Below are 21,850 nucleotides of genomic sequence, written 5' to 3' on the forward strand. Positions count from 1 at the left end.
TTCTCAGACTCTGTGTTGAAAGACAAATGTGTTTGTTTTTAAATTTCCCAATCTGTCCTGGACCAATACACGTGTAAAATACAATAGGAACGAACGACTAGAAACATGAAACAAGTCATACAACGTGCAACCTTGGGGTTTGTTTGTTTTTTGATTCAGGGGACAAAGTTACTGCCTGAGTTACTAAACACTTCGGCTTCGTTTCTGTCCTCGGGTCCGCGGGCAGCGCTTTGAGAGCCCTCTTCCAAAGCAGAGGCGGAGCTTAGGCAGGTGCAGAGATTCGCCCGGGTCGCTCAGGTAACAGGGGCGGAGCGCGACTGAACCCGGGTTGCCCCGCCGCCCTGGGCCCGGCCCCGGCCCGCCCCTCTGGGGGGCCGGGCCGAGCCGGGGCGGGGTCAGCGCGGGGTTGGCAGGGGACGCGCGGATAGGGAGCCGGGGAACCCGGGGAGCCAGAGCCGGAGGGACCGCGTACCTGCTGCCGCCGAGCCCGGGAGCCAGGAGCAGACGACCGTAAGCGCCCGGGGGCGTCGTGCGCAGTTTCCGGGGCCCGGGCGGCCCTGACCGCGCTCCCGGGGTGCAGGGGCGGATCGCGATCCCGCGGGCTGGGGGACGCTGTCGGCCGGCGCCGTCCGGCCAGGGCTCCAGGGAGACTTCCAGACAGGCCTCCGCTCCCGCCCGCTTCCCCGCAGCCTGCAGCTCCGTCCAGACCTAGGCTCCGAGCGCGCCGCTCGGCCCCCGCCCCCTCTGGCCCGCTAGCGCTCCGGGCTCCGGGAGAGGCCGGCGTGAGCCCTGCGAGCGGGCTCGGGCCAGCGGGGGAGAGCAGCGGGGCCCCGTTGCCTGGCTCTCCTGGAGAGTACCGCTTCCAGGGTGCGTCTGGCTCACGCAGTGCAACTGCACTTGTTTGTCACCGGAGTCCTAAAACCGATCTCAGGTCTCTTAGCTGAGACGAGCTGTCTCGCCATCTCTGTGCGCCGCCCCAGTTTTTCTCTCCCTCCCATTGCTCTTGTCTCGGGAGAGAAGGCCAACCTCCTCAGCTCAGCGCACAGGAGAGGAAACCTGGGCCTGAGGTTAAGAGTCCACCATGTAGCAGGAGCCCAGGGATGTGATCAGTGTAAGCGCAGCAGAGACCCGAGACTCCTTTAGCCTCCCTCCCCGCAGGAAGCTGGGGAATTCAAGCCTCCGGCCCCTCACTTGCCCGGCCCTTCTGACGCCTTCGGGGTGGAGGCGCGGTCAGCGACTCTAGCAATGTTGTGATCCTAGTTTTGACTTCTTATGAAGCTTCGTCCCCCACCCCCTTCACTCTCCTCCACTATATAAACTTCAGGCTCCACAAAGCCTGGGTGGGCCCCTGGCGCCCAGATGCACAGACAGCCTTTCCTCTGCCCTGCCCCCCTCCCCGCGCTGCAGCTCCGTGCCGGCTCCGCCGTGGAGTAGCGGGGGGACCTCTGCATTCGGCACCTCAGCACCCAGTACATCGGATTTACGAGCTGTTGCGGGAAATTGCTGAGAGCATTGGGATTTATGCCTGTCTCGGTGCCGCTCTGCAGACTCCTCTGAATTCAGCATTAAAAATAAACTTTGGCAAGAAGCGGCACCGCTCCGGAAAGTAGCCTTGTCTTCTGGGATGGTGGTTGCTTCCTTCAGGGAGTGGGGGCTTGGGGACGTTGTAGGAGCCTTTTACTAGCCCCAGCAGGTCTGATTTAGCAAAAATCAGTTTTTCCTTCCCACATGTCCACACCTAGGCGTGGGCAGTGCGAGCGGACTGACCACTGGGTGCAGGCTCTGCCCCCGCAGGGGGCTCAGCAGGGAGCATGCCTTCACGGAGTCTACCGTTCTGCTGGGGGAAAGATGGACGATACGCACAATAGATTTGTTAAATATAAACTATGTCAGAAAGCGATGTGGGAGCAAAATACAGCACTGAAAAGAGAAGTGGGGGGCGGGTAAAAGAAGGCCCCCCTGAGAGGGGATATTTGAATAATACTGAGGAGTAAGGGGGTGGCAGACTGCTATCTGGAGTGATGGTTCACAGGTCAAGCAAGTGCAAAGGCCCCATGGCAGGCATGTGGCTGGCATGGATGAACTTTATATCTGTGTTTGCTGAGTGTGGGCCAAGCTGCCACCAGGGTCCTTTGGTGTGAGTGAGCTACTGGATAAACTTGGCTGGCTCAACCTGAGAACAAGAGGCTCCCCCCACCTCCAGTTCCAGGAAAGGAAAGTCTTCCATGGGAAATAACTGCTCAGCAAGGCCGCCAGGGTAAACTTCAACACCACCTGCTCCAACCCACGTGCTCCCTGTGTGATCCCGCCTGCCTCCCGGCTATCCCTTAAGTGCATGGGCTGGTACAGACTTATGGGAGTGGGATGTCCGTGGTAAGAGACTGAATGGGGCCTCTTTGGGCAGAGGGACCTTTAGAGAAAGGGCATCAGATCACTGGAGGAAGTGGAGTGCCTCCCCCAGCCCCCTCCTGTGGTGTCCTCGTTCATGTCTGAGGTCTAAATCCAGCACCAGCTGGAGGGCACAGGGGGCCCCCATGTTATCAATACACGGTGACCCTCCCGACATGCCCAGGCTTAGTGATTGCTGACTTGCACCTTGACTTTCCTTGCAGCATCCTGGCCTAGCCCAGACACGGGAAGGCAGGGGCTGCCCAGATTCCAGTTCTCTATCCTTGAGCTGAGATACTCAAAGACATGGAACCCAGCTGGGCTTACAAAATAAGGCAGGGCTCAGTGTGAGCTGCTCACTACTGCTGAAGAAGGAGCCCAGAGCATACCCACTCAGGCTGGAGTGGACACAGACACAGCAGGCCTGTGGTGACTTGAGGGGTCTCTAGGATCCCATGCTCAAAACCCACCTCTGACAGGACCCTACATCCCATCAGAGTGATTCATTCCTTTGAGAGGTGATACAGTGATGTGGAAAGAGAATTGGCATAGGAAGAATATCTGGCTGGTGTCCCAGCTCTGCCAAGAAGTTCCCCTCTGGGGACCTCGTCCATGAAATGAGGTTGGGCTATATAATCTGCAAGGCTTCTTACAGATCTAATCTGTGATGATCCTGTGGTTAAGAATCCAAAGGGATCTTCAGAAAAGGAAAGAGGTTAGTGGGAAGCTGTCAGTTTTGATGGGGCCTAGGTGGTCCCGCAGCCTACGCCGGGTTCGCTGCGGGCAGCGTCAAATAGAGTGAAGGGCCTGGCCAGGGTGTAGGGGGCAAGACCCCAGGCAGAGGTCGAGGGCCCAGGGTGGAGGCAGAAGCGTCACTACCCAGGCCAGCTGGCCCCATGGGTCACCTGTGGGCTGCTGGTGGGTGGTTCTTGGCCCGAGCCCAGCGGTTTAGGAGCAGAGGCTCCAGGGGCCGTATGGCCAGGTGGGGAGGTTGCAGCAGGGAGGTGGCACCCCAGCAGTACCCCCAAGAGGGAACCAAAGCTTCGCCAAGGATCCAGCCCCCACCCCCCACCCCCTTCCCTGAGGAGGGAGTGCTGGACGCTCTCTTGTCAAGGAGAGAACGGTAGGAGCCTGACCTTGGTTGCCTAAGTGAACACGCCATTGTGCAAACCAGGTTCAAACCGAAACTGCCTCTTCTGCCATCAAGGTTACAGTTGGCCCTCCGTATGCCTAGGCTTTGAGGCCGTGGATGTGGAACCCAGCCATACGGAGGGCAGACTGTCCTCTGCCACTTTATATAAGGGACCTGAGCATCCACCGATTTTGGTATCCGGAGGGTGCTGGGACCAATCCCCCACGGATACTGAGGAATGACTCTATGTTTACTTCCTGAGGGAGGTCCTCGTTCATCCTTTGTCACCAGAGAGCAGCTCTTTTCACTGTCTCAAGTCTAGCCTGTGAACATTCCTTTAGACAGGCTCAAGGACCTGGAGTGGAGTCTTCTGTCCACTGGACCCCATTGTCTGTCTTGGCTTTGCTGTCGGGCAGCGGGCACCGTTCTCATGAGGAGCCATTTGAGTGCACGGTCCGACTACTGCAAAGCCACACCTGTTAGGCTCAACTGAAAGTGCTTGCAGTAGGAAAAAAAAAAAAAAGCTCTTCTCTTTGGGGATTTCAAGGACTTTCTGGAGGAATCTATAGCTAACCCACAAATGGGAACCATGGGTGTTGTCCTGAGTCAAGAGCAGGAGTTTTTACTACCTTTAGTGTTTGGGAAGATTGATAAACAGACTGAATTAAAATATTTTCTTGGGGGCTTCCCTGGTGGCGCAGTGGTTGAGAGTCCACCTGCCGATGCAGGGGACACGGGTTCGTGCCCCGGTCCGGGAAGATCCCACATGCCGCGGAGCGGCTGGGCCCGTGAGCCATGGCCGCTGAGCCTGCGCGTCCGGAGCCTGTGCTCCGCAACGGGAGAGGCCACGACAGTGAGAGGCCCGCGTACCGCAAAAAAAAAAAAAAAAAAAAAAAAATATATATATATATATATATATCTTCTTGGCACTTGCAAGCTGGGTTAACTTGGGCAAGCTGTTTAGCCTCTTGGAGCTTCATTTTTAGATCTCTTTAAAACAGAAAACAACTACGCCTTACTCCTTAGGGTTACCGTAGCACAGGAGATGCTATGCTTATGGAGTCTTCCCACTACCATGTCCCAGTCCAGGGCTTCTTTGGGCTTCCTCAGAGGAGGTGGTGCTGCCCAGACGCATCCTCATGTTCTGGAAGGGATCTGAGCGTCCCCGCCGTGGGCCTATCGGGCTGGCTCTAGCCAGACTGTGGCCTGTGCTGTGAGCCGTGAGGGCTGCAGGAAGCCAATGACCAGGAGTGGGAGGCCAGGTGCCTCTGAGTCAGAAACCCGTGCAGTGCTTCTCAGTGGCTGGGTGTGGGTCTTCCCCGAGGACCTCCACCTCAGGGTGTTCCTCGGCGGCTCAGCCTGCGACTTGGCTTTCCAGGTAGCATGCGTGACCTTTGCGATACTGGGTGCAACTTTCCGATTGTACTACCCTTCTCGTTCGAACTGGCGAGACTTGGACCTTTTGGAAAGTAAGAGAAACACTGATTCCAGCACCAAGCTCCATGGTTAACCCCTGAGTGCCAAGGGCTCAGGGAAATCTGACGCTCTTACCAACTCTTTGGGAGAAAGTGGATATATTTTCCTGCTTTCCAAGTTTTCTGCCTGTGAACCAAGTTGTCGCTGTGAGGAGGCAGGAGCTGGCAGGCTGGCCACCAGGTGGGGGAAGGCGGCCCCCTGCCCTCGGCCGGGTCTGTGCCCCCTTCCCACAGGTGGGTCTCAGGGTCACAGTGATACTGTCAAGATGGAACACCTTAATTTCAGAGTTGCCCCCTGGACCTTTGGTTGAACTTCAGAAGTATTTTTAGCCTTTTTTGATTTTTTATTTCTTTTTGCAGGCTAGACATTTCCACAAGCAAACTGACCCCACCAAGACACCAGCAACCCAGAATATTCCTCTGAACTCAGACTCTAGTCCTTAGGGCTTCAGTATGTGAAGCACAGGGACCCTTTCAGTGCGTTTCAGACAATAAAGCCAGCTCAGGTGACTGTGCTGTGGCCCAGCTCGCAGTGCTATCCTGTTACACACTGTTGAGGAAGCTTCCAGACTGGGAGCACATCGCTGAGGAAAAGCAGACTTGGGGAGGGGAGGGAGGAGAGAGAGTGTGGTTAATGGTGGAAAGGAAATCAAATAGGTGTATTATACGGCCCACGCCTATTATCTCCTGAAATAGGAGTCTTTCTCTCCTCAAATAGAGAATGTCACGTATTGAAATTTCAGGAAGGGAATGTTTTTTCCTCATAGGCAGTGAACTGTGTTCCACTTGGGTGTTTTCTCTGGTAACTTAGAACCAGTGGACAACTTGACAGAATGCGAGATGGAAAGGATTCAAATGAAACTCCCAGAGCATGCGTGTGTGAACCCTGCAGGGTGGAGAGAGCCTGCTCCCCACTTGTGCCGTTTAACTAAAAGTCTGCATGGCAGCTTGTGTAAATGAGTTTGTGGTGGCCCCTGCTCCCCCAGCTCAGGGGCATTTAAAATCTGTGGAGGTCAGCATCCCCTCTCTGAAGGTGCTCTGGACCAGGCAGCCCACCCATCGGATTCCCCCCTTTCACCCATGCAGACCCTGCAGGCAGGTGCTGAGGCTGCCTTCACTCAGGCCCCAGAGCCGAGAGCCCCCTCCTTATCCTAGGCCGTGCTTCCCTCACTTTCTGCCTTCCAGCCACACCGGCCTTCAGGCATCCTATCCGCCCTGGAACCCTCTGCCCTCCCTCTTTCAAGGATCGCTCCTAACTTCCCTTCTTGGTTCAGGTAACACTTCCTCAGGGAAGGTTCCCTCAGCTTCAGGGTAGGCCTCTCTCCCCGACCTTTAGTGTCCTCAGGATTTAAAAACAAAAAGTGAATGCCTGTGACAGCTGTTCCCTGTGTGGCCACTTTCCCTGAGTTCATTCAGTAAGGGGTGTACTTTTTTTTTTTTTTTTTTTTTTTTGCGGTACGCGGACCTCTCACTGCTGTGGCCTCTCCCGTTGTGGAGCACAGGCTCCGGACGCACAGGCTCAGCAGCCATGGCTCACGGGCCCAGCCGCTCTGCGGCATGTGGGATCTTCCCGGACCGGGGCACAAACCCACGTCCCCTGCATCGGCAGGCAGACTCTCAACCACTGCGCCACCAGGGAAGCCCAGGGATGTACTTTATTCCACCCATTTTGCAGGTGTGGAGACTGAGGCTTGGAGAAATGAAGACACTGGCTAAATGTCAATGAAGTTTACCTAGGCTATGGCTGGTAAGGGATAGGGCCAGGATTCAAAGCAGACCATGAGTGCTTGACCACCAGCCGAGCTGGCTCCTGAGTCCATGAAGCTTTTCATCAGATCAGATCAGCAGTCAGTAATTGTATTCTTTCTGTCTGTCTATACAGGTGTGTGTATATGTGTGTGTGCATATATATATATATATATATATATATATATATATATCTCGTTGGGGGCATGGGGATGGGGGCAGGGGGCGGGGGTGACCCTCCAGGGCATACAGTTATGTGCCTTCACTCTGGCCCCAGAACAGGGTTCCCCATAAGAAGGCTGCCCCCCACACTGTTTTTACTTTTTTACTTCCCTTTGTTTTTGCCTACAAACGACGTGTTTCTTTTCCTGCCAGGCTGCTCTCCCGGGGCTTGGTTCCAGATCTTTCAGGGAGATAAACATGGCCCTTGTCCCAAGTGCAGAGCATTCTAATCTGTCCAGCCCAGCTGACCTTGCCCATGGGCCTGGCCCACCCCAGCACCGCTGGCCACTGGGGTTCCGGGAAAAGCCTGTGGGTGGAGAGGCTGGTCACGTGCTGGGCTGTGCAGAGTTGGGGAGGCCCTTCACCCAGTGTATTCCCCCATCTATCCTGGGCCAGAGCGGTCTCCGTTACAGTGAGCTTGCCTGGGAGTTTTGGGCATCGCTGTTGGGGAGCCCCTGGGAGCCCCAGGCTTTGGCCAGCCTTTGGTGCATGTTGCTGGAGGGACGTTCCTGGTCTGGGTGGCCTTCCTTGGCATGCCCACCTGGAGCAGAAGGGAAGCCATCTGTTTTCCCCTTTCTGCTGGATATGCCTCTCCCCAGGGAGGAGCAGCAAGGCTGGGTAGGGCGGCGAGGGGCCGAGGCCGAGGAAGCACACAGACCCCCAGCCCCACCTTTCTCTGGCCTGGAGTCTGGGGGCACACAGTGTACCCCTCTGCCCCGCGGTTGTGGACTGCTGGCCGACTACTTCCCCAGAAGGAACACGAGGTTATCAAGCTCCTGAGTCTGAATCCCTGTCAGGAAGACATCAGACAACAGGCTGGAGGGAGGAATCCCCCGTGCAGGCCACAGCTGGGCCTTCTCCTCGGGCTCAGGTCTGTGTCCACCCTCTCGGCCTCTTCTCTTTTTTTGGGGCCTCTCACTGTTGTGGCCTCTCCCATTGCGGAGCACAGGCTCCGGACGCGCAGGCTCAGCGGCCATGGCTCACGGGCCCAGCTGCTCCGCGGCATGTGGGATCCTCCCGGACCGGGGCACGAACCCGCGTCCCCTGCATCGGCAGGCGGACTCTCAACCACTGCGCCACCAGGGAAGCCCTCGGCCTCTTCTCTTGAAGGACATTTGGGCATCCAGCCCAAGGCCAGGTACATGGTAAGAGTCGGAGTTAGCTAGCAGCTTTCTGTGATTTGGGGAGCATTTTCAGATTGTGGGGTTCTCACCACCTGCCTGGGTCCGAGGGAGGAGACTCTTTGAGGGCAGGCTGGCCGACCCACCCCTCCTCCATCGTGTTCAGCAGGATCCTGAGGCTGATCCTCATCTTTCTAGATCCCAAACCCTGACATTTACCGTGCGCCTGGGATACTGGCCCATCTCTAAAAACTAGGCTCAGAAGTAGGTCGTCTATAATTCCTCAAGGAGAATTCAGCCATCTTCTTGCTCAAAAGGTCTGATCATTTTCAACGCTGTCATTCAAAGAACTTTTAAATTCATTCATTCAACAAATTTTTTATCACAAGTTGTCAACAGCACTTTATTTTGTTCGAATGCTTCTTGTTGGCAGCTGCCACCTGTCCAGCAATTCTGTCCAGATCTCTCTGTCCCTGAGGTGTCAGTTTGTGGCCCCCATCTTGGTCCTTTCCCACCTTTTTCAGCCCCTCCAGGGCTTGGAGAACCCGACGGGCCATGCTTTTGGAGCCTCTGCCGAAGTGGCTGGGCGTGACACCGTTTCCCTGACACCCACCATAGATCTTGGTCACAGAGCACTGCCCACCCACCCCCCGCCAACCCTGCGCTGCCCCGGAGGTACAGGTGCCGTGCTATGGAAGCAGCTCGTGTGTAGAACCCGTTCTTATCTTAGGGAGTGAGCTCTTTATGCTTGGCCAGCTTGACAGTGTCCACCCATTCAGGGGCTTTCAACTTCCTGGACTTTCTGAGGAAGGCTGCCAGGGCTTTGACGAACTCCCACTGGCTCACGTCTTTTACAGTAACTCCAGGCATTGAGCAGCCTCCGAGCTGCCAGCCGGCGGGAAAAGGCCATTCAACAAATATTTACCGAGCATCCAATAAGTGCCAGGCACTGGGGAGACAGGGGAGCCAAAGCAGCCCTAGTCTCTACCCTCAAAGAGCTTCCTTCCAGTGGGGGAGACCCCACCAGTCACATAACCTCATGGACAAACGTGACAGTGACGAGGGGTAGGAAGGAGAGGTGCATGGTGCTGAAATAGGCTTGGAGGAGGGACACGATCTGAAATCAGAAGGGTGAACACAAGTTAAGGAGCTGAGAAGGGACGGGAAGAGCGTTGTAGACAGAGGGAACCAGCATTTCCGCGAAGCCCTGCAGCCGGAGGGAGCAGGCGAGCGCACACGCCTGAAAGGATATGGGGGTCGGGGCTGAAGCCTGGGAGGGGTGTGGGCAGGTCAGACCACACAGGCCTTGAAGGTCACCTTAACCAAAGTAGCAGGAAGCTATTTAAGAGTTTTAGCAGGGAACGCAACAGGGTCAGATTTGCATTGCCAAAAGATCGCTCTGGCTGCAGAGAGTATTGGGGGGTGCAGAGCAGGGGTGAGTGGACCGGCTGTAGTCCAGGGAGAGACGGGCACCTGGGCACCTGGGCGGGGTGGTGGTGGTGGAGCAGGATTGGGGATATAAACTGGGAGGTAGAGCTGCCGGAACTTGCCGAGAGATTGGATGCGGGTGAAATGGAGGAGGGGGCTTTCAGGGACATCGCCTGGGTTTTTGGCTTGCAGATGGAAGGTGGCTAGTGCCAGCTACAGTGAGAGGGAACCCCGGAGGAAGACAAAGTTTAGGGAGACAAGTGCGACTTCGGATGCCCTGGAGGAGGTTTTGAGACATTGAGGAACTATCGACTTGGCAGGTGGGTGCCTGGGTCTGGAGCTCAGAGGAGGTCTGGGTTAGAGATGCTCATGTCTGTCATCTGTCCAGAGATGGCAGTGGGAGCCATGTGCACAGAAAGGACAGCCCCATTTGGACACCAGTTCTTCGGCAGCCAGTGTTTCTCCCACAGCCCAGCCAGCTTTCTTTACCCTGTGTCATAGGTTCGCCAGGCCCCCGGCCCTCAGATGCCCATGGGTTTCTGAGTTTCCGGATTCACCTTTGTCTCCAGGGTTTCTTGGCCACTGGGAAGTCACACCTCAGCTGCTGAGTGCGTTTGCGCAGTTCTGGTGCTGCGAGGTGTCTGACTCACTGTTAGAGCTGGATCACAGGGAAGACTCACTCTTGTGGTTGTCCATATTTTTAAAATGTATAATTATTTTGTTTTGGGGTAGATAGTACATGCATTTGGTAAAAAAAATTTTTTTTTTCAACATGCAAAAGCATATTCAGTGAAAGTTTGTTTCCTCTTTGCTATCTTTTGAGAACATACCTTTATGTGATTGGGGAAGCAGGAAAATGTTTATTTATCATATAAATGTTCCAGAGACAGAACAGTAATAGAACATTGCAAATTTTGAAGACTGGGCATTTGTTCTTAAGAGTGTGTATCCTGGGGGAACTTGATATATTTTCTTTCCCCCCTGACTTTCTCAATTAGTTGGGATTATGTTAGGCTTTATATAATTAGAAAACTCAAAATAACAATGGATTAAACAATATAGAAGTTTATTTTCCTGTCATACAAGGGAAGTTTGGGAGTAAGCAGTCCAGGCCTGGGCTGGTGGCTCCATGGTGAATGCAAGATCCTTCCATCATCTCTGATTTACTTTAAAAGAACAAAATGACTTCTTGATACTTTACATATTCAAATTACAAGAAAATAGTTTTCACTTGAACTTTCAGTATCAATCTAAAAGTGAATTGTGGGCTTCTCTGGTGGTGCAGTGGTTAAGAATCTGCCTGCCAATGCAGGGGACACAGGTTCGAGCCCTGGTCCGGGAAGATCCCACATGCCGCAGAGCAGCTAAGCCCATGCGCCACAACTACTGAGCCTCTGCTCTAGAGCTCATGTGCCACAGCTATTGAGCCCGTACGCCTAGAGCCCGTGCTCCACAACTAGAGTAGCCCCTGCTCGCCGCAACTAGAGAAAGCCCGTGCACAGCAACGAAGACCCAACACAGCCAAAAATAAATAAAATAAGATAAATAAATTAAAGAAAAAAAAGTGAATTGTATGTTTTTCTTTTTAATTCCATCGGTATTTTTATTTATTTATTTAATTTATTATTTTTGGCTGCGTTGGGTCTTCGTTGCTGCAGGCGGGCTTCCTCTAGTTGTGGCGAGCAGGGACTACTCTTCGTTGCGGTGTGCGGGCTTCTCACTGCTGTGGCTTCTATTGTTGTGGAGCATGGGCTCTAGGTGTGTGGGCTTCAGTAGTTGTGGCATGTGGGCTCAGTAGTTGTGGCTCGTGGGCTCTAGAGCACAGGCTCAGTAGTTGTGGTGCACGGGCTTGGACCAGGGCTCGAACCCATGTCCCCTGCATTGGCAGGTGGATTCTTAACCACTGTGCCACCAGGGAAGTCCCAATCATATGCTTTAAAACTTGTGTTTTTGCCCCAAGCATAACAGAAATACTATACATTCAGTGAAATTATTAGACTGGGTTTCCTTTTAGCAATTCTAGAGAACTAAGCACCCCTTTTACTTGATCTATAGTTAAAATTGTCCTTTTCGAGTAAGACCCAGAAAGACAAAAGAAAAGTAAAATAATAAATTGCTCTATTTGCATCTTTTAAGGGTAAGGGTCACCATAATTGCACAACTGACTTCTTCAGCTTGAACTAATTCCTAATTTTTTCCCAAGTTTCAGAAGCGCATGCTCAAAGCTTCAGTATAGAATGTGGGGACTTAAACTTCATATAATCCCATTTCTTATCAGGGTAGTCAACTGCTGCTCAGATTTACCTCTAAGCTCAACATTTTAGAACTAAATGACCACTGTCCTCCAGCTACTGTGTCTTTAAAAAAAATTAGGCTAGTTTACAACAAAAACTGCATTTTCCTTACTAGACAGACTAATCATTTTTTAAGGAAGGGTACTGTGGCTCCAAGAAAAAAATGCTTTCATTCTGAAAGGCTACCCCCCGCTCTCCAATTCTCTCAGCAAAGTATTTTGCCAGTATTCTGGAAACGTGCTTTACAAACAAAACAACAACTTAATCAGATAAAATATATTTTCTGAACTTTTGGAGCAGATGAATTAACCTCCAGTTGCGGGTGCCAGCATAACAAAGCAGGCACTCTCGTTTTGCATTGTATTACTTCTGAATTTTTCATGGTGTCTCCTAAGTGTTGATGTTTTGAAGTAGATAGAATATTTTCTACACCAGCAGGAGCTGACCACACAGAAGAGATAAATCTAGCTTTCCTTGGAAACGGGGAGGCTTAGTAAACAGAATTCTGCTCCCTTACACTGAGAATGTAACTTCTCAGAAGAGTGGGGACTACCCAGGTACACGGACTGCAAAACACTGGTAGCCAAGACGTACGTGGCCTTGTGCTCTTCTTACCCTTCAAGTCCGTCCTTGGTGAGGGCACATGGGGAGGCCAGCAGATGCCCATGCCATGCACTTTCCTGCTCCCAGCCTGCTTATCCCTAAGTCATCTAATAGGGATAGGGGTCCTCTGGGGTCTCTTCCTGCATGAAGATGCGGCACAGTAATAAGGGCTCTGGGGGAAGGGGAAGGAACACACATTGGTAGAGTACCTGTTTTGAGCCTGTGAGGTCGGCGTTATCCCCATTTACAGAGGAGGCCACAGGTGCTCAGAGCAGTTTGGTAACTTGTCCAAAGCCCTTCAGCTGGTAAACGGCAGAGCTGGGCTTTGAACTACTCAAACAGGGAAGCAGGCTAGAAGATCCTTTACTGTAAACTCCAGAATGTTCCCGGTTCTTAAAGTCAAAGGTAGTCCGAGTTGCTGTTGGTGGGGTGATGTCTCATGGAACGGAGGTTCTCCAGGAAAGCCAGGCTGGCTCTTCAGATGGGAACACCCAAGTGGGCCACCAGGCTTCCCCAAACTCACAGGGTGTTTGCATTTCCTTGATGTAGGGCAGGACGGGGTGACACCTTGTTCCCAGGGACCCAGTGACTAGGTCTGCCCTCTTAATGTCCCACCCTCCTCCAGGAATCAGGCTTACCTGCGGCTGACTTCTGAGTCAGTAGTTCTCACTGAGTAGAGAATCAGAGCCCGGGTGGTGTGCCACCATACAGGCTTATAGGAAGGCCTGCGACCGTGGTCACCCCACACCCGTGACTGCTCAGCACACCCCTGCATTGTTAAGGCACATGCCCCAGTCTTGCTCTTGAGGCCTCTCTTTCCTGGGCTACATACGGACCTGTCCCCTGTCTGCACACTGTATTCACTGGGGAGTTTAAAAAATAGCGCTTGGGCTCCAGCCCCCATACCAAAGGAAAGCGCTGTTCTCAAGTCTCTTACTACAGATTCGTTTCGCTTGTCTTGTCCTTTATATAAGTGGAGTCATGCAGTGTGTGCTCTTTTGTGTCTGGCATCTTTGGCCCAGCACTGTTTGTGGGACTGATCCCTGTCACTGTGTGTAGTTACAGATTGTCTGTTCTCTTTGTATGGTGTTCCCTTGTGTCAAGAGACCATCATCTGTGGTGGAAGGACATCTGGATTGTTTCTAGTTTTTGGCTTCTACAGATCGGATCAGATCGTGCTGTTACGGACATTCTTGTTTGTGACTTTTGGTAAACACGGGGACACATCTTGGTTGGATCTATACCTAGGAATGAATTGCTGAGTCATAGCGTTTGTATCTGCCCAGTTTTAGGAGGTTCTGCCAAACAGTCTTCCAGAGGGATTGTATCAAAGTCTCCTGTTACATTTTGATTCATCCTAGTTTCTCTCTAGCACTGTTACCTCAATTCCAATTTTGAGGGGACCCTCCACAGACCCTTCCATCTTAAAGGTCAACGTCTTACCTGAGTCCAGCGGTAGGACTGAGGCCCACCAGCCAGAGGTGGGCCTGAAACCCCAGCCCTGCAGCTTCAAGTGTGTGCTTGCACTGACACTGAGCGCCTCCGTGGGCAGAGCCCCATGCTTGGAGCCACGGGGAAGACAGAAGAAACAGAAGATCGCATTCTAGCTGGAGGGGGCCGAGGGGTTGGGGGAAGATAGGAAAGACACCTGCAAGGAAGGTGACTTAGACAGGTCTCCCCAGCTTCCTTCCAAGCTCTCAGCAGTCCCCCTGCCTCAGGCAGGCCTGAGCTAGCTCATAACCCCTGGTGACCTTGAGCAGAGCCATGTGGTCTCCCTGAGCCTCCGCCCGCTCTCTTTGTCACGTCGGGCTTGGCTATTACAGTATTCAGTTCTGTGGTTTATCGGCCACCTGTTACACACAAGGCATGGTGGGGATTTGGGGCTGAACAGGACAGAATCCCTGCCTTTGAGAAGCACACAGTTTCATCGTACAGAAAAATCCTCCCCAAGTAACAAAGCATAAGGAATAGAGGTGGTCTGGGGAAGGGTGGGTTGTGGGTCTGGATGTCTGCATTAGAATCCTGCCATATTTCCCCTCCAACCCCACCTCCTTTACTGGCTGTGATCTCAGACAAGTTACACAACCTTGGTTTTCTCATCTGTAAAGTGGGACTGTTGTGAGGATCAATGGGTCAAATGATACAAAGTGCTCACAGCAGTGTCCGAGGAAGCCCTCCCTAAGACGCCTGCTACCCTCAGACCTTGAGCCCACTGGGGTGAGAGTTCAGGACGAGCATAAATACACACTGCCATGGGGTCAAGGGCGGCTCACAGACAAGAGGTTTTGCGGGCTCCTGAGGGAGGAAGCGCAGGGTTCTGATGGGGGAAATGGAGGGTTGTCCCAGGATCTGGAGGTCTGTTTGTGGGGGACAGAGAAACTGCCTTGTATGGCTTCAGGCTCCAGAGTCGGGGTGCCTCCTGGGGCTGGCTAGGAGTTTAGCCTGTAGCTTGCAGGCGGTGAGGACAGATTATGGAATTTCTCCTCCCAAGGAAAAGAGGGCTGGTAAAATGTGAGAGTTGGGCTGCTGAGACTTTCACAGGCCTGGCTGCGGGGGCAGCAAGCCCCCCTGGAACTGTAGCATTTTCTTCAAATTTCTACTGGGATCTTGGACACCATGGATGTGGAGTCATGGGTCCACCCTTCCCCCTGAGGGTTACAACCAGGAGGGCAGCTTGGGGAATCCAGCTTTCTGCACGGGACCAACTTACCAGTCTGTGCGCTGAGAGAGGCTCTGGGATTGTCTGCTCACCTGTTATCTTGGAGATGGCATTTTCTCTTTGCTATTTATTTATTTATTTATTTATTTAGCGGTACGCGGGCCTCTCACTGTTGTGGCCTCTCCCGTTGTGGAGCACAGGCTCCAGATGCGCAGGCTCAGCGGCCATGGCTCACGGGCCCAGCCGCTCCGCGGCGTGTGGGGTCCTCCTGGACCGGGGCACGAACCCGTGTCCCCTGCATCGGCAGGCGGACTCTCAACCACTGCGCCACCAGGGAAGCCCCTCTCTTTGCTTCTTGATCCTATAGAAGGGCCACAGTCCCTCCCACCTCAGTCAGGCCCAAGTGTTTATTCAACAACTGTTGGTGAGATTCCTGCATCTGCCAGAACTGGGCTCGCTGCTCACTGGGATACCTTGGGGAGCAAGACAGATAGCCAGCCTTCTTAGAGTTTATAATCCAGTCTAGAGCAAGGGTTCTCAAAGTGTGGTCCCTGGACCACCAGCAGCAGCATTACCTGGGAACTAGTTAGAAATGCAGATTCTCCGGCCATACTCCAGATCCCTTGAATCGTTTAACAGCTTCTCAGGTGATTCTAACACATCCTGAAGTTGGAACCGCTGATCTGCAGCATGGGTTCTGCACTGAGGGCAGTTTCCCTCCGAGGGAACATTCGGCCATATCTGGAGATATGTTTGGTCACACGGGGCGTGGTGGGGTGGGGGTGGGGGGTAGGGGAGGAGGTGGAGCTGGTATTACTGGGTAGAGGCCAGGGATGCTGTTAAACACCCTACAATGCACAGGACAGGCCTCATAACAAAGAACTATCTGGTCCAAAATGTCAGTTGTGCTGAGGTTGAGAAGCCCTGCCCTAGAGCAGTTACAGTAGAGGGCAGCGAGGGCAGTGGTCCTTTTCTCCCTTTGTTCCAGGTGTGTTGCTCCCTGGCCACATGACCTGGGGTGAGTCACGGCCACCCCCGGCCTCAGTTTCCCCAGCTATGAAGTGAGGGGGGTGAACTCACGTTGCTGAGTTCCTCTTTAGCTTGGACGTTCAGTGGTTCCAACCTAGCAACTGGCCGACCCAGGGAGGTTGGGCTGAAGCAGCCCTACTCTTCGTCTCAGGTGTCAACTGGCCTAGAGAGGCATTGTGGGAAGGGAGGCAGGTAAGGGCTGTGTCATCTGCCTAGTGCTACCGCCTTCCCAACCCAGGCTCCAGCAGCTAGAGTCCAGCTGGCCTTGGGTTTCCCGGTGAACAGTGCTTCTCCCCATTGGGGGAGATGGGGAGCCCAACCACCCCAAGGAGCCCGCCCTGGGGAGGAGAGTCACCAGCTGGCTCCACGCCCTCGCCTGCACTGGGCAGGGAGCTGGGCAGGCAGAGCGGCGCCTTCTCTCCTGAGCCTCAAACTTCCACTTTCCTCATACGCTAAGTAAACCAGCAGGGAGGGCCGGAGGCCTGAGGGCAGCCGCGGCACCCTGGTAGCCGTCCCGCCGGCGCCCGGCACGCCCAGACTCTCCACGCCCCGGGGATGGGCGTCTCGGCTCTCCCTCCCTACCAGGGAGCGTGGGGGCGGGGTTAAACCTAAGGACGCAGGGGGGGCCCTGAACTCTGATTGGTCGGACTCTGAGGCCCCGCCTCTTCTCGGAGCTCGCTGACCTCCTTCCTCATGGACCCGCAGCTCCTGTGCACCGGGAAGGGGAAGGTCTTGTTTATTATTATTTAATTTTTCGGAAAAAAAATGTGCAGGCCTGAGAGACCCACTCGGGTAGACGGCCGCGGCCCGCGTGCAGTCGTGGCTCTCCTGTGCTCTGAGGGTCCCAAAGAGCAGGTATGTAGGCTTGAGGCTGAAAACATGCTGAAGGGAGACGAGATGGGATGGGGGCGGGGTTGGCAGGAGCAACATGCCCAATGACAGACAGGGAATGAATGCTTTGACTACAAATTCTAATCCTCACAAGTGCGATGCGATTCGGGGCAAGTCCCTTGCCTGCTCTGATTCTTACCTTAAGTGAAAAGGAAAGTCAAGTTCAATGAATTTTGACTCCTTAGTGGGTGGATTTGCATGGGCCATGGTTTATCACATCCCTGGAAAACCCACCTGCAGATAGTCAATGCCTGTTAACACCTGGCTAACCTAGAGCGCCTTACTTCGTGTGCATTTAGTACCCGCTATTAAATAAAGGGCGGTTAATAGGTGGCAAATTAACACACTGCAATAAAGCTTGCTTTGTAATCTGAGATCAGAGGCTCTAAAGCGCCCTCCTTGAGCCAAGGACTAATATTCTTATTATCTTAATTAGGATGCAAGAGAGAGGGCTTTAAACTTTCTCCTTGAATCTGTTATTTTTCCCTGGGCCGTGGCCTATCATGGTGCCCCTTGTCCTGGTTCCCTGAGTTTAGATGCAGTGCTTGAACACTGATCATTTCAACATTCTCTCTCGTGGTTCTGTTTGCTGTTGAAGTCCGGGGACATAACTACGCTGCACACACATCAGATCTGCTAAGTTGGTAGGACCCAGCAATTGTTAAAAGGCAGTGGGAGGGGGGGCTTCCCTGGTGGCGCAGTGGTTAAGAATCTGCCTGCCGATGCAGGGAACACGGGTTCGATCCCTGGTCCGGGAAGATCCCACATGCCGCAGAGCAACTAAGCGTGGGTGCCACAACTACTGAGCCCGCGTGCCACAACTACTGAGCCCACATGCCACAACTACTGAAGCCCGCACGCCTAGAGCCCGTGCTCCGCAGCAAGAGAAGCCACCTCAATGAGAAGCCCACGCACCACAACAAAGTGTAGCCCCTGCTCGCCGCAACTAGAGAAAGCCCACGTGCAGCAACGAAGATCCAATGCAGCCAAAAAAAAAAATAACTAAAAAACAAATAAATTTTTTAAAAAAAGGCAGTGGGGAGTGAGGGTGGTGCCTGCAGCCGCCCCACCTCTCCTGCAGGCCCCTAGCAGGTGTCTGGGTGCAGAACTCCACAGCTCTGCTTCCCTGGCTGCTTCCCAAGGAGCTGATCAAAGGGTGAGAACTCAGAGCTCATGTGGACAAATGAAAGCACTGGGATAATTCTATGCAGAAAAGGGAAAGTTGGGCATTTATATCCCAGCAGGAAGTGACAACCGTGCTCTTGGCCTCTCTGCGCTTGACAACATCCTGCAAAATGTATCGTATTTGCTTCTACCGTGTATGCTGATTTCACAGATATTGGCAAAGTGCCTTTCTGGGCAGGCATTATGCTGGGCACTGGGGTCAGGGCAGGGACCAGGATAGACACAGTCCTTGCCATCCCAGCTCCAGACTATCGTGTCGTGACCCTCCCACTGGGTGAACTGTGTCCATCTGCTCCTGCTGCTGGGGGCAGCTCTGCTCTCTGCCTTCTGCCTTTTCCCGTGTGCTCCCCAGTGCCCCACAATCCCTAAGCCTAGTCCTGCCTTCGAATACCACAGAGACTAGCAGCTGGCTTTTCTCCATCTTCTCAAAGGGTAGGGTTTCCTGGCAGGGAAAGAGCATCTCTCTGGGGGAGGCGGGAGAAGCCTGTGCGTGTTTTCTTTTCTTGGCAGGAGCAAACCTCAGAGCCTCAGCAAGCCCCCAGCAGAGTCCTGTGGCAGATAGAGGGCACCCTAGGGTGGGTTTGCTAGCAGCGTCCTTCTCCTGCCCCAGTTTCCCAAGGGAGAGTCCGGATGGGCCTGGGAAGCGGATCTTCTGAGGCCTCACCTGAGATCCATGCTTTCTCCTCCGGTTGGGTCCTGACGGCCCTGCATCCAGGAGACCCTCTGCTGGCTCAGGCCCGAGGACGGTGCCCGTATTCATGCACATTTCTCTGAAGGTGAACCTTCGGGGGGTTACTTCCCCTGGGAATGTGCAAGATGAGGAGCTACATGATAATGCTGGGCCAGTGTCAGCCTGGTACTGGTTTGCAGGAACTAAGTTCTTTCTTCCCCTTCTGAGAAAAAAGCAGGGGAATCAGACTAATGAGGGTTAAAAGGGCTGAGTTGATATGAAATGTAATAGGCAAGTCTATAGAGACAGAAGTTAGATCAGTGGTTGCTTGGGGCCTGGGGTGGTGTGCGGGACAAAGTGGGGTGATAGCTAAAGGGTACAGGGTTCCTCTTTGTGGTGATGAAAATGTTCTACAATTGTGGTCATGGTTGCACATATCTGTGAATATACTAAAAACCACCGGGTTGTACACCTTCAATAAGTGAATTACATGGTATATGAATTATATCTCAATAAAGCTATTGACAACCAACTGAGATATGTAGCCATGTTTGGGCCACTGAACATTCGCCCACCCCGAATGAAGTTAACCTCCCAGCTCTTCAGACCTCCCCTCTTACCCCTTACATGTACCCTGAGGACAGGCCCTCCTCAGAGAGAGACAGTAAGGGGCAAGCATGGCTCCGTCTCCTCTCCTGAGCCCACCACTCAGAGAAGTCCCTGCGTCTCCCGTTGGGGGGGGTGGTGTCACGAGGGTGGAGAAAAGCTTCTCCAAAGCGTCTGGAGCCAGAGGCCCCTCAGAGAACCATGAGGCCTCAGAAATGCAGGCCCACCGCCCAGGGCTGTGCAGAAGCCAACGCAGCTTCGCCTTTTCCAAATTTGATTCATGAATTTCATAGCTCAGTAGGATTATGGGTAATTTTTGTGTCTTTTTCTGTTGTTTTCCAATTTTTCCATACTATGCTTATATTATTTTCCTCAGGTCAAAAGTACCTAAAGTCGAGGGTTGGGTGGGAAAGAAGTCGGGGATCTGGCGTTTCCGGCCAGAGGTCAAGGTGGATTCTATCCCCCTTGCAGGAGTCATGTGGTTGGAAATACTCCTCGCTTCAGTGCTGGGCTTTGTCATCTACTGGTTCGTCTCCAAGGACAAGGAGGAAACTTTGCCACTTGAAGATGGATGGTGGGGGCCCGGGGTGAGGCCCACAACTGGGGAGGACGAGAGCATCCGCCCGTTCAAGGTGGAAACGTCAGATGAGGAGATCAATGTAAGGCACCTCTTTCCAGGCGAGGGAGCAGAGGGAGAGTGGGGAGGCCCCTTCTGGGGCTGGGCCTCAGGCTGGGGCTGGGATGGGGGGGTGCTTGGGAAGTGCTCCTCTGGGGGGGGTGTTTTTCACCTACTCTTCTCCCACTGGGCTCTCCCGCTCTGCCCACCCGTCCTTTCTGGTCCTTCCCTCCCCTGTTTCCACCTTCCCCTTCCCAAGGCCCAGCAGTACCCAGGCTGGCGAGTGGGTGCCAGCCAGACCCAAGGGTCACAGAAAGCAGCTGTTTTTGCCTCCTTGGTGCCCCACCTGAAGCCCTGGGGGTGAGCTTGTCGGCTCAGGGCCTGGGTGGAGATCGTGAGTGAAAAGCAAGGCCGTGGTGACATAAATGCTGCTGCACAGGGCCAGCCGTGGCCAGGCACCTACTGTGTGTCAGCCCCCTTGTAGTCACATGCAGTCCCTACGGTCATGCAGAAAGTGAAGCTCAGAGAGGCAAAGCAACTGACCCAAGGTGACCGAGATAATAAGCAGAGGGTTTAAACTCAGATCTGTCTAACTCCAAAGCCTAGGCCCGTCCTCTGCACGGGGCTGGAATCAGGATGGATGGACATGATCGTGGGGTGGGCTGATCTGAGAGCGAGGCTTGAGCAGGGCCAGGAGGGTGGGTGGGACCTGGGATGTCCCTACTCATCCTCTTTTCATTTTGTGGGTGTGGGAGCACCTACTGTGTGCAGGCCCTGTGCTGGGTGCTTGGAAGAAGAGGGAGAGCCTTCCCTCAAAGAGCTCCTAGTCCAGCAGTTGAGAAATGTGGACAGAGAAACGTTAATGATTAATAGAGATAAATGCAGTAAGAAGTGCCGATAAAAAGTCATGGGAGCGCTGAGGAGGACGGGATTAAAGAGCGGAGACAGGGCTTCCCTGGTGGCGCAGTGGTTGAGAGTCCACCTGCCAATGCAGGGGACACGGGTTCGTGCCCCGGTCCGGGAAGATCCCGCATGCCGCAGAGCAGCTGGGCCCGTGAGCCATGGCCGCTGAGCCTGCGCGTCCGGAGCCTGCGCTCCGCAACGGGAGAGGCCACAACAGTGAGAGGCCCGTGTAACCGCAAAAAAAAAAAAAAAGAGCGGAGACAGCTGTACCCAAGAGAAGCCAGACTGAGGCTCCCTTAGTAGCAGTTGATGAGGTGTCGCTATTGAGGACAGAAGCTGAGCCCTGTCGATACCTCCTTTAGTGGGTTCCTAGGCTCAGCGTCTGACATTCCTAAAATCTGTGTGGAGGTTACTGCCGTGCTTGGGAGGACACTCTGGGAAGGGTAACACTTGAGAGGCTCTGTGGACAAACTTGAACTTCCCCAGCTGGGGCTGCTCTTTCAGCTTGATGCATGCCTTCCCGTGAGACTTGTACCCTCTCTCCAGGTCTGTCATTTTTATCCTAACTGAGTTAGGATATACTGTATCGTTCAGTGCTGCGTATCAGAGTCAGCAAATCCATCCTGCCACCTGTTTTTTTTTAAATTTAATTTTTATTTTATATCCGAGTAGAGTTGATTTACAAGGTTGTGTTAGTTTCAGGTGTCCAGCAAAGTGATTCAGTTATACATAGACATATATCCATTTTTTTTTTCAGATTTTTTTCCCATATAGGTTATTGCAGAATATTGAGTAGAGTTCCCTGTGCTATACAGTAGGTCCTTGTTGATTATCTGTTTTATATGTAGCCTGCCACCTGCTTTTGTACAGCTCCCATGCTAA

At 53.4% G+C, this 21,850-nt stretch overlaps 1 protein-coding gene and 1 pseudogene across 3 annotated transcripts in view; one reads left to right on the forward strand and one right to left on the reverse strand.

The window, feature by feature from the left end:
- Positions 1–401: 401 nt before the first annotated feature.
- Positions 402–21,850, forward strand: part of EPHX1 (epoxide hydrolase 1) — a 39,189-nt gene continuing 17,740 nt past the window's right edge. The window contains exons 1-2 of one of the 2 annotated variants that reach the window (XM_081218951.1): positions 402–510; positions 19,921–20,108. In XM_081218951.1, the coding sequence (XP_081075077.1) occupies positions 19,926–20,108 (183 nt within the window). In that variant the 5' untranslated portion in view covers positions 402–510; positions 19,921–19,925. Of the gene's footprint in view, positions 511–16,783; positions 16,953–19,920; positions 20,109–21,850 lie in introns of those variants that run through there. The other variant, XM_081218952.1, reaches the window with a different exon arrangement.
- On the reverse strand, positions 8,477–9,230 carry LOC308629433 (small ribosomal subunit protein eS19-like; annotated as a pseudogene). The gene has a single exon. The product of its transcript is annotated as a small ribosomal subunit protein eS19-like (transcript).

The sequence above is a fragment of the Mesoplodon bidens genome (genome assembly GCF_964165515.1).
Source record: "Mesoplodon bidens genome assembly, chromosome: 2".
In the NCBI taxonomy this organism is placed as follows: domain Eukaryota; kingdom Metazoa; phylum Chordata; class Mammalia; order Artiodactyla; family Ziphiidae; genus Mesoplodon; species Mesoplodon bidens.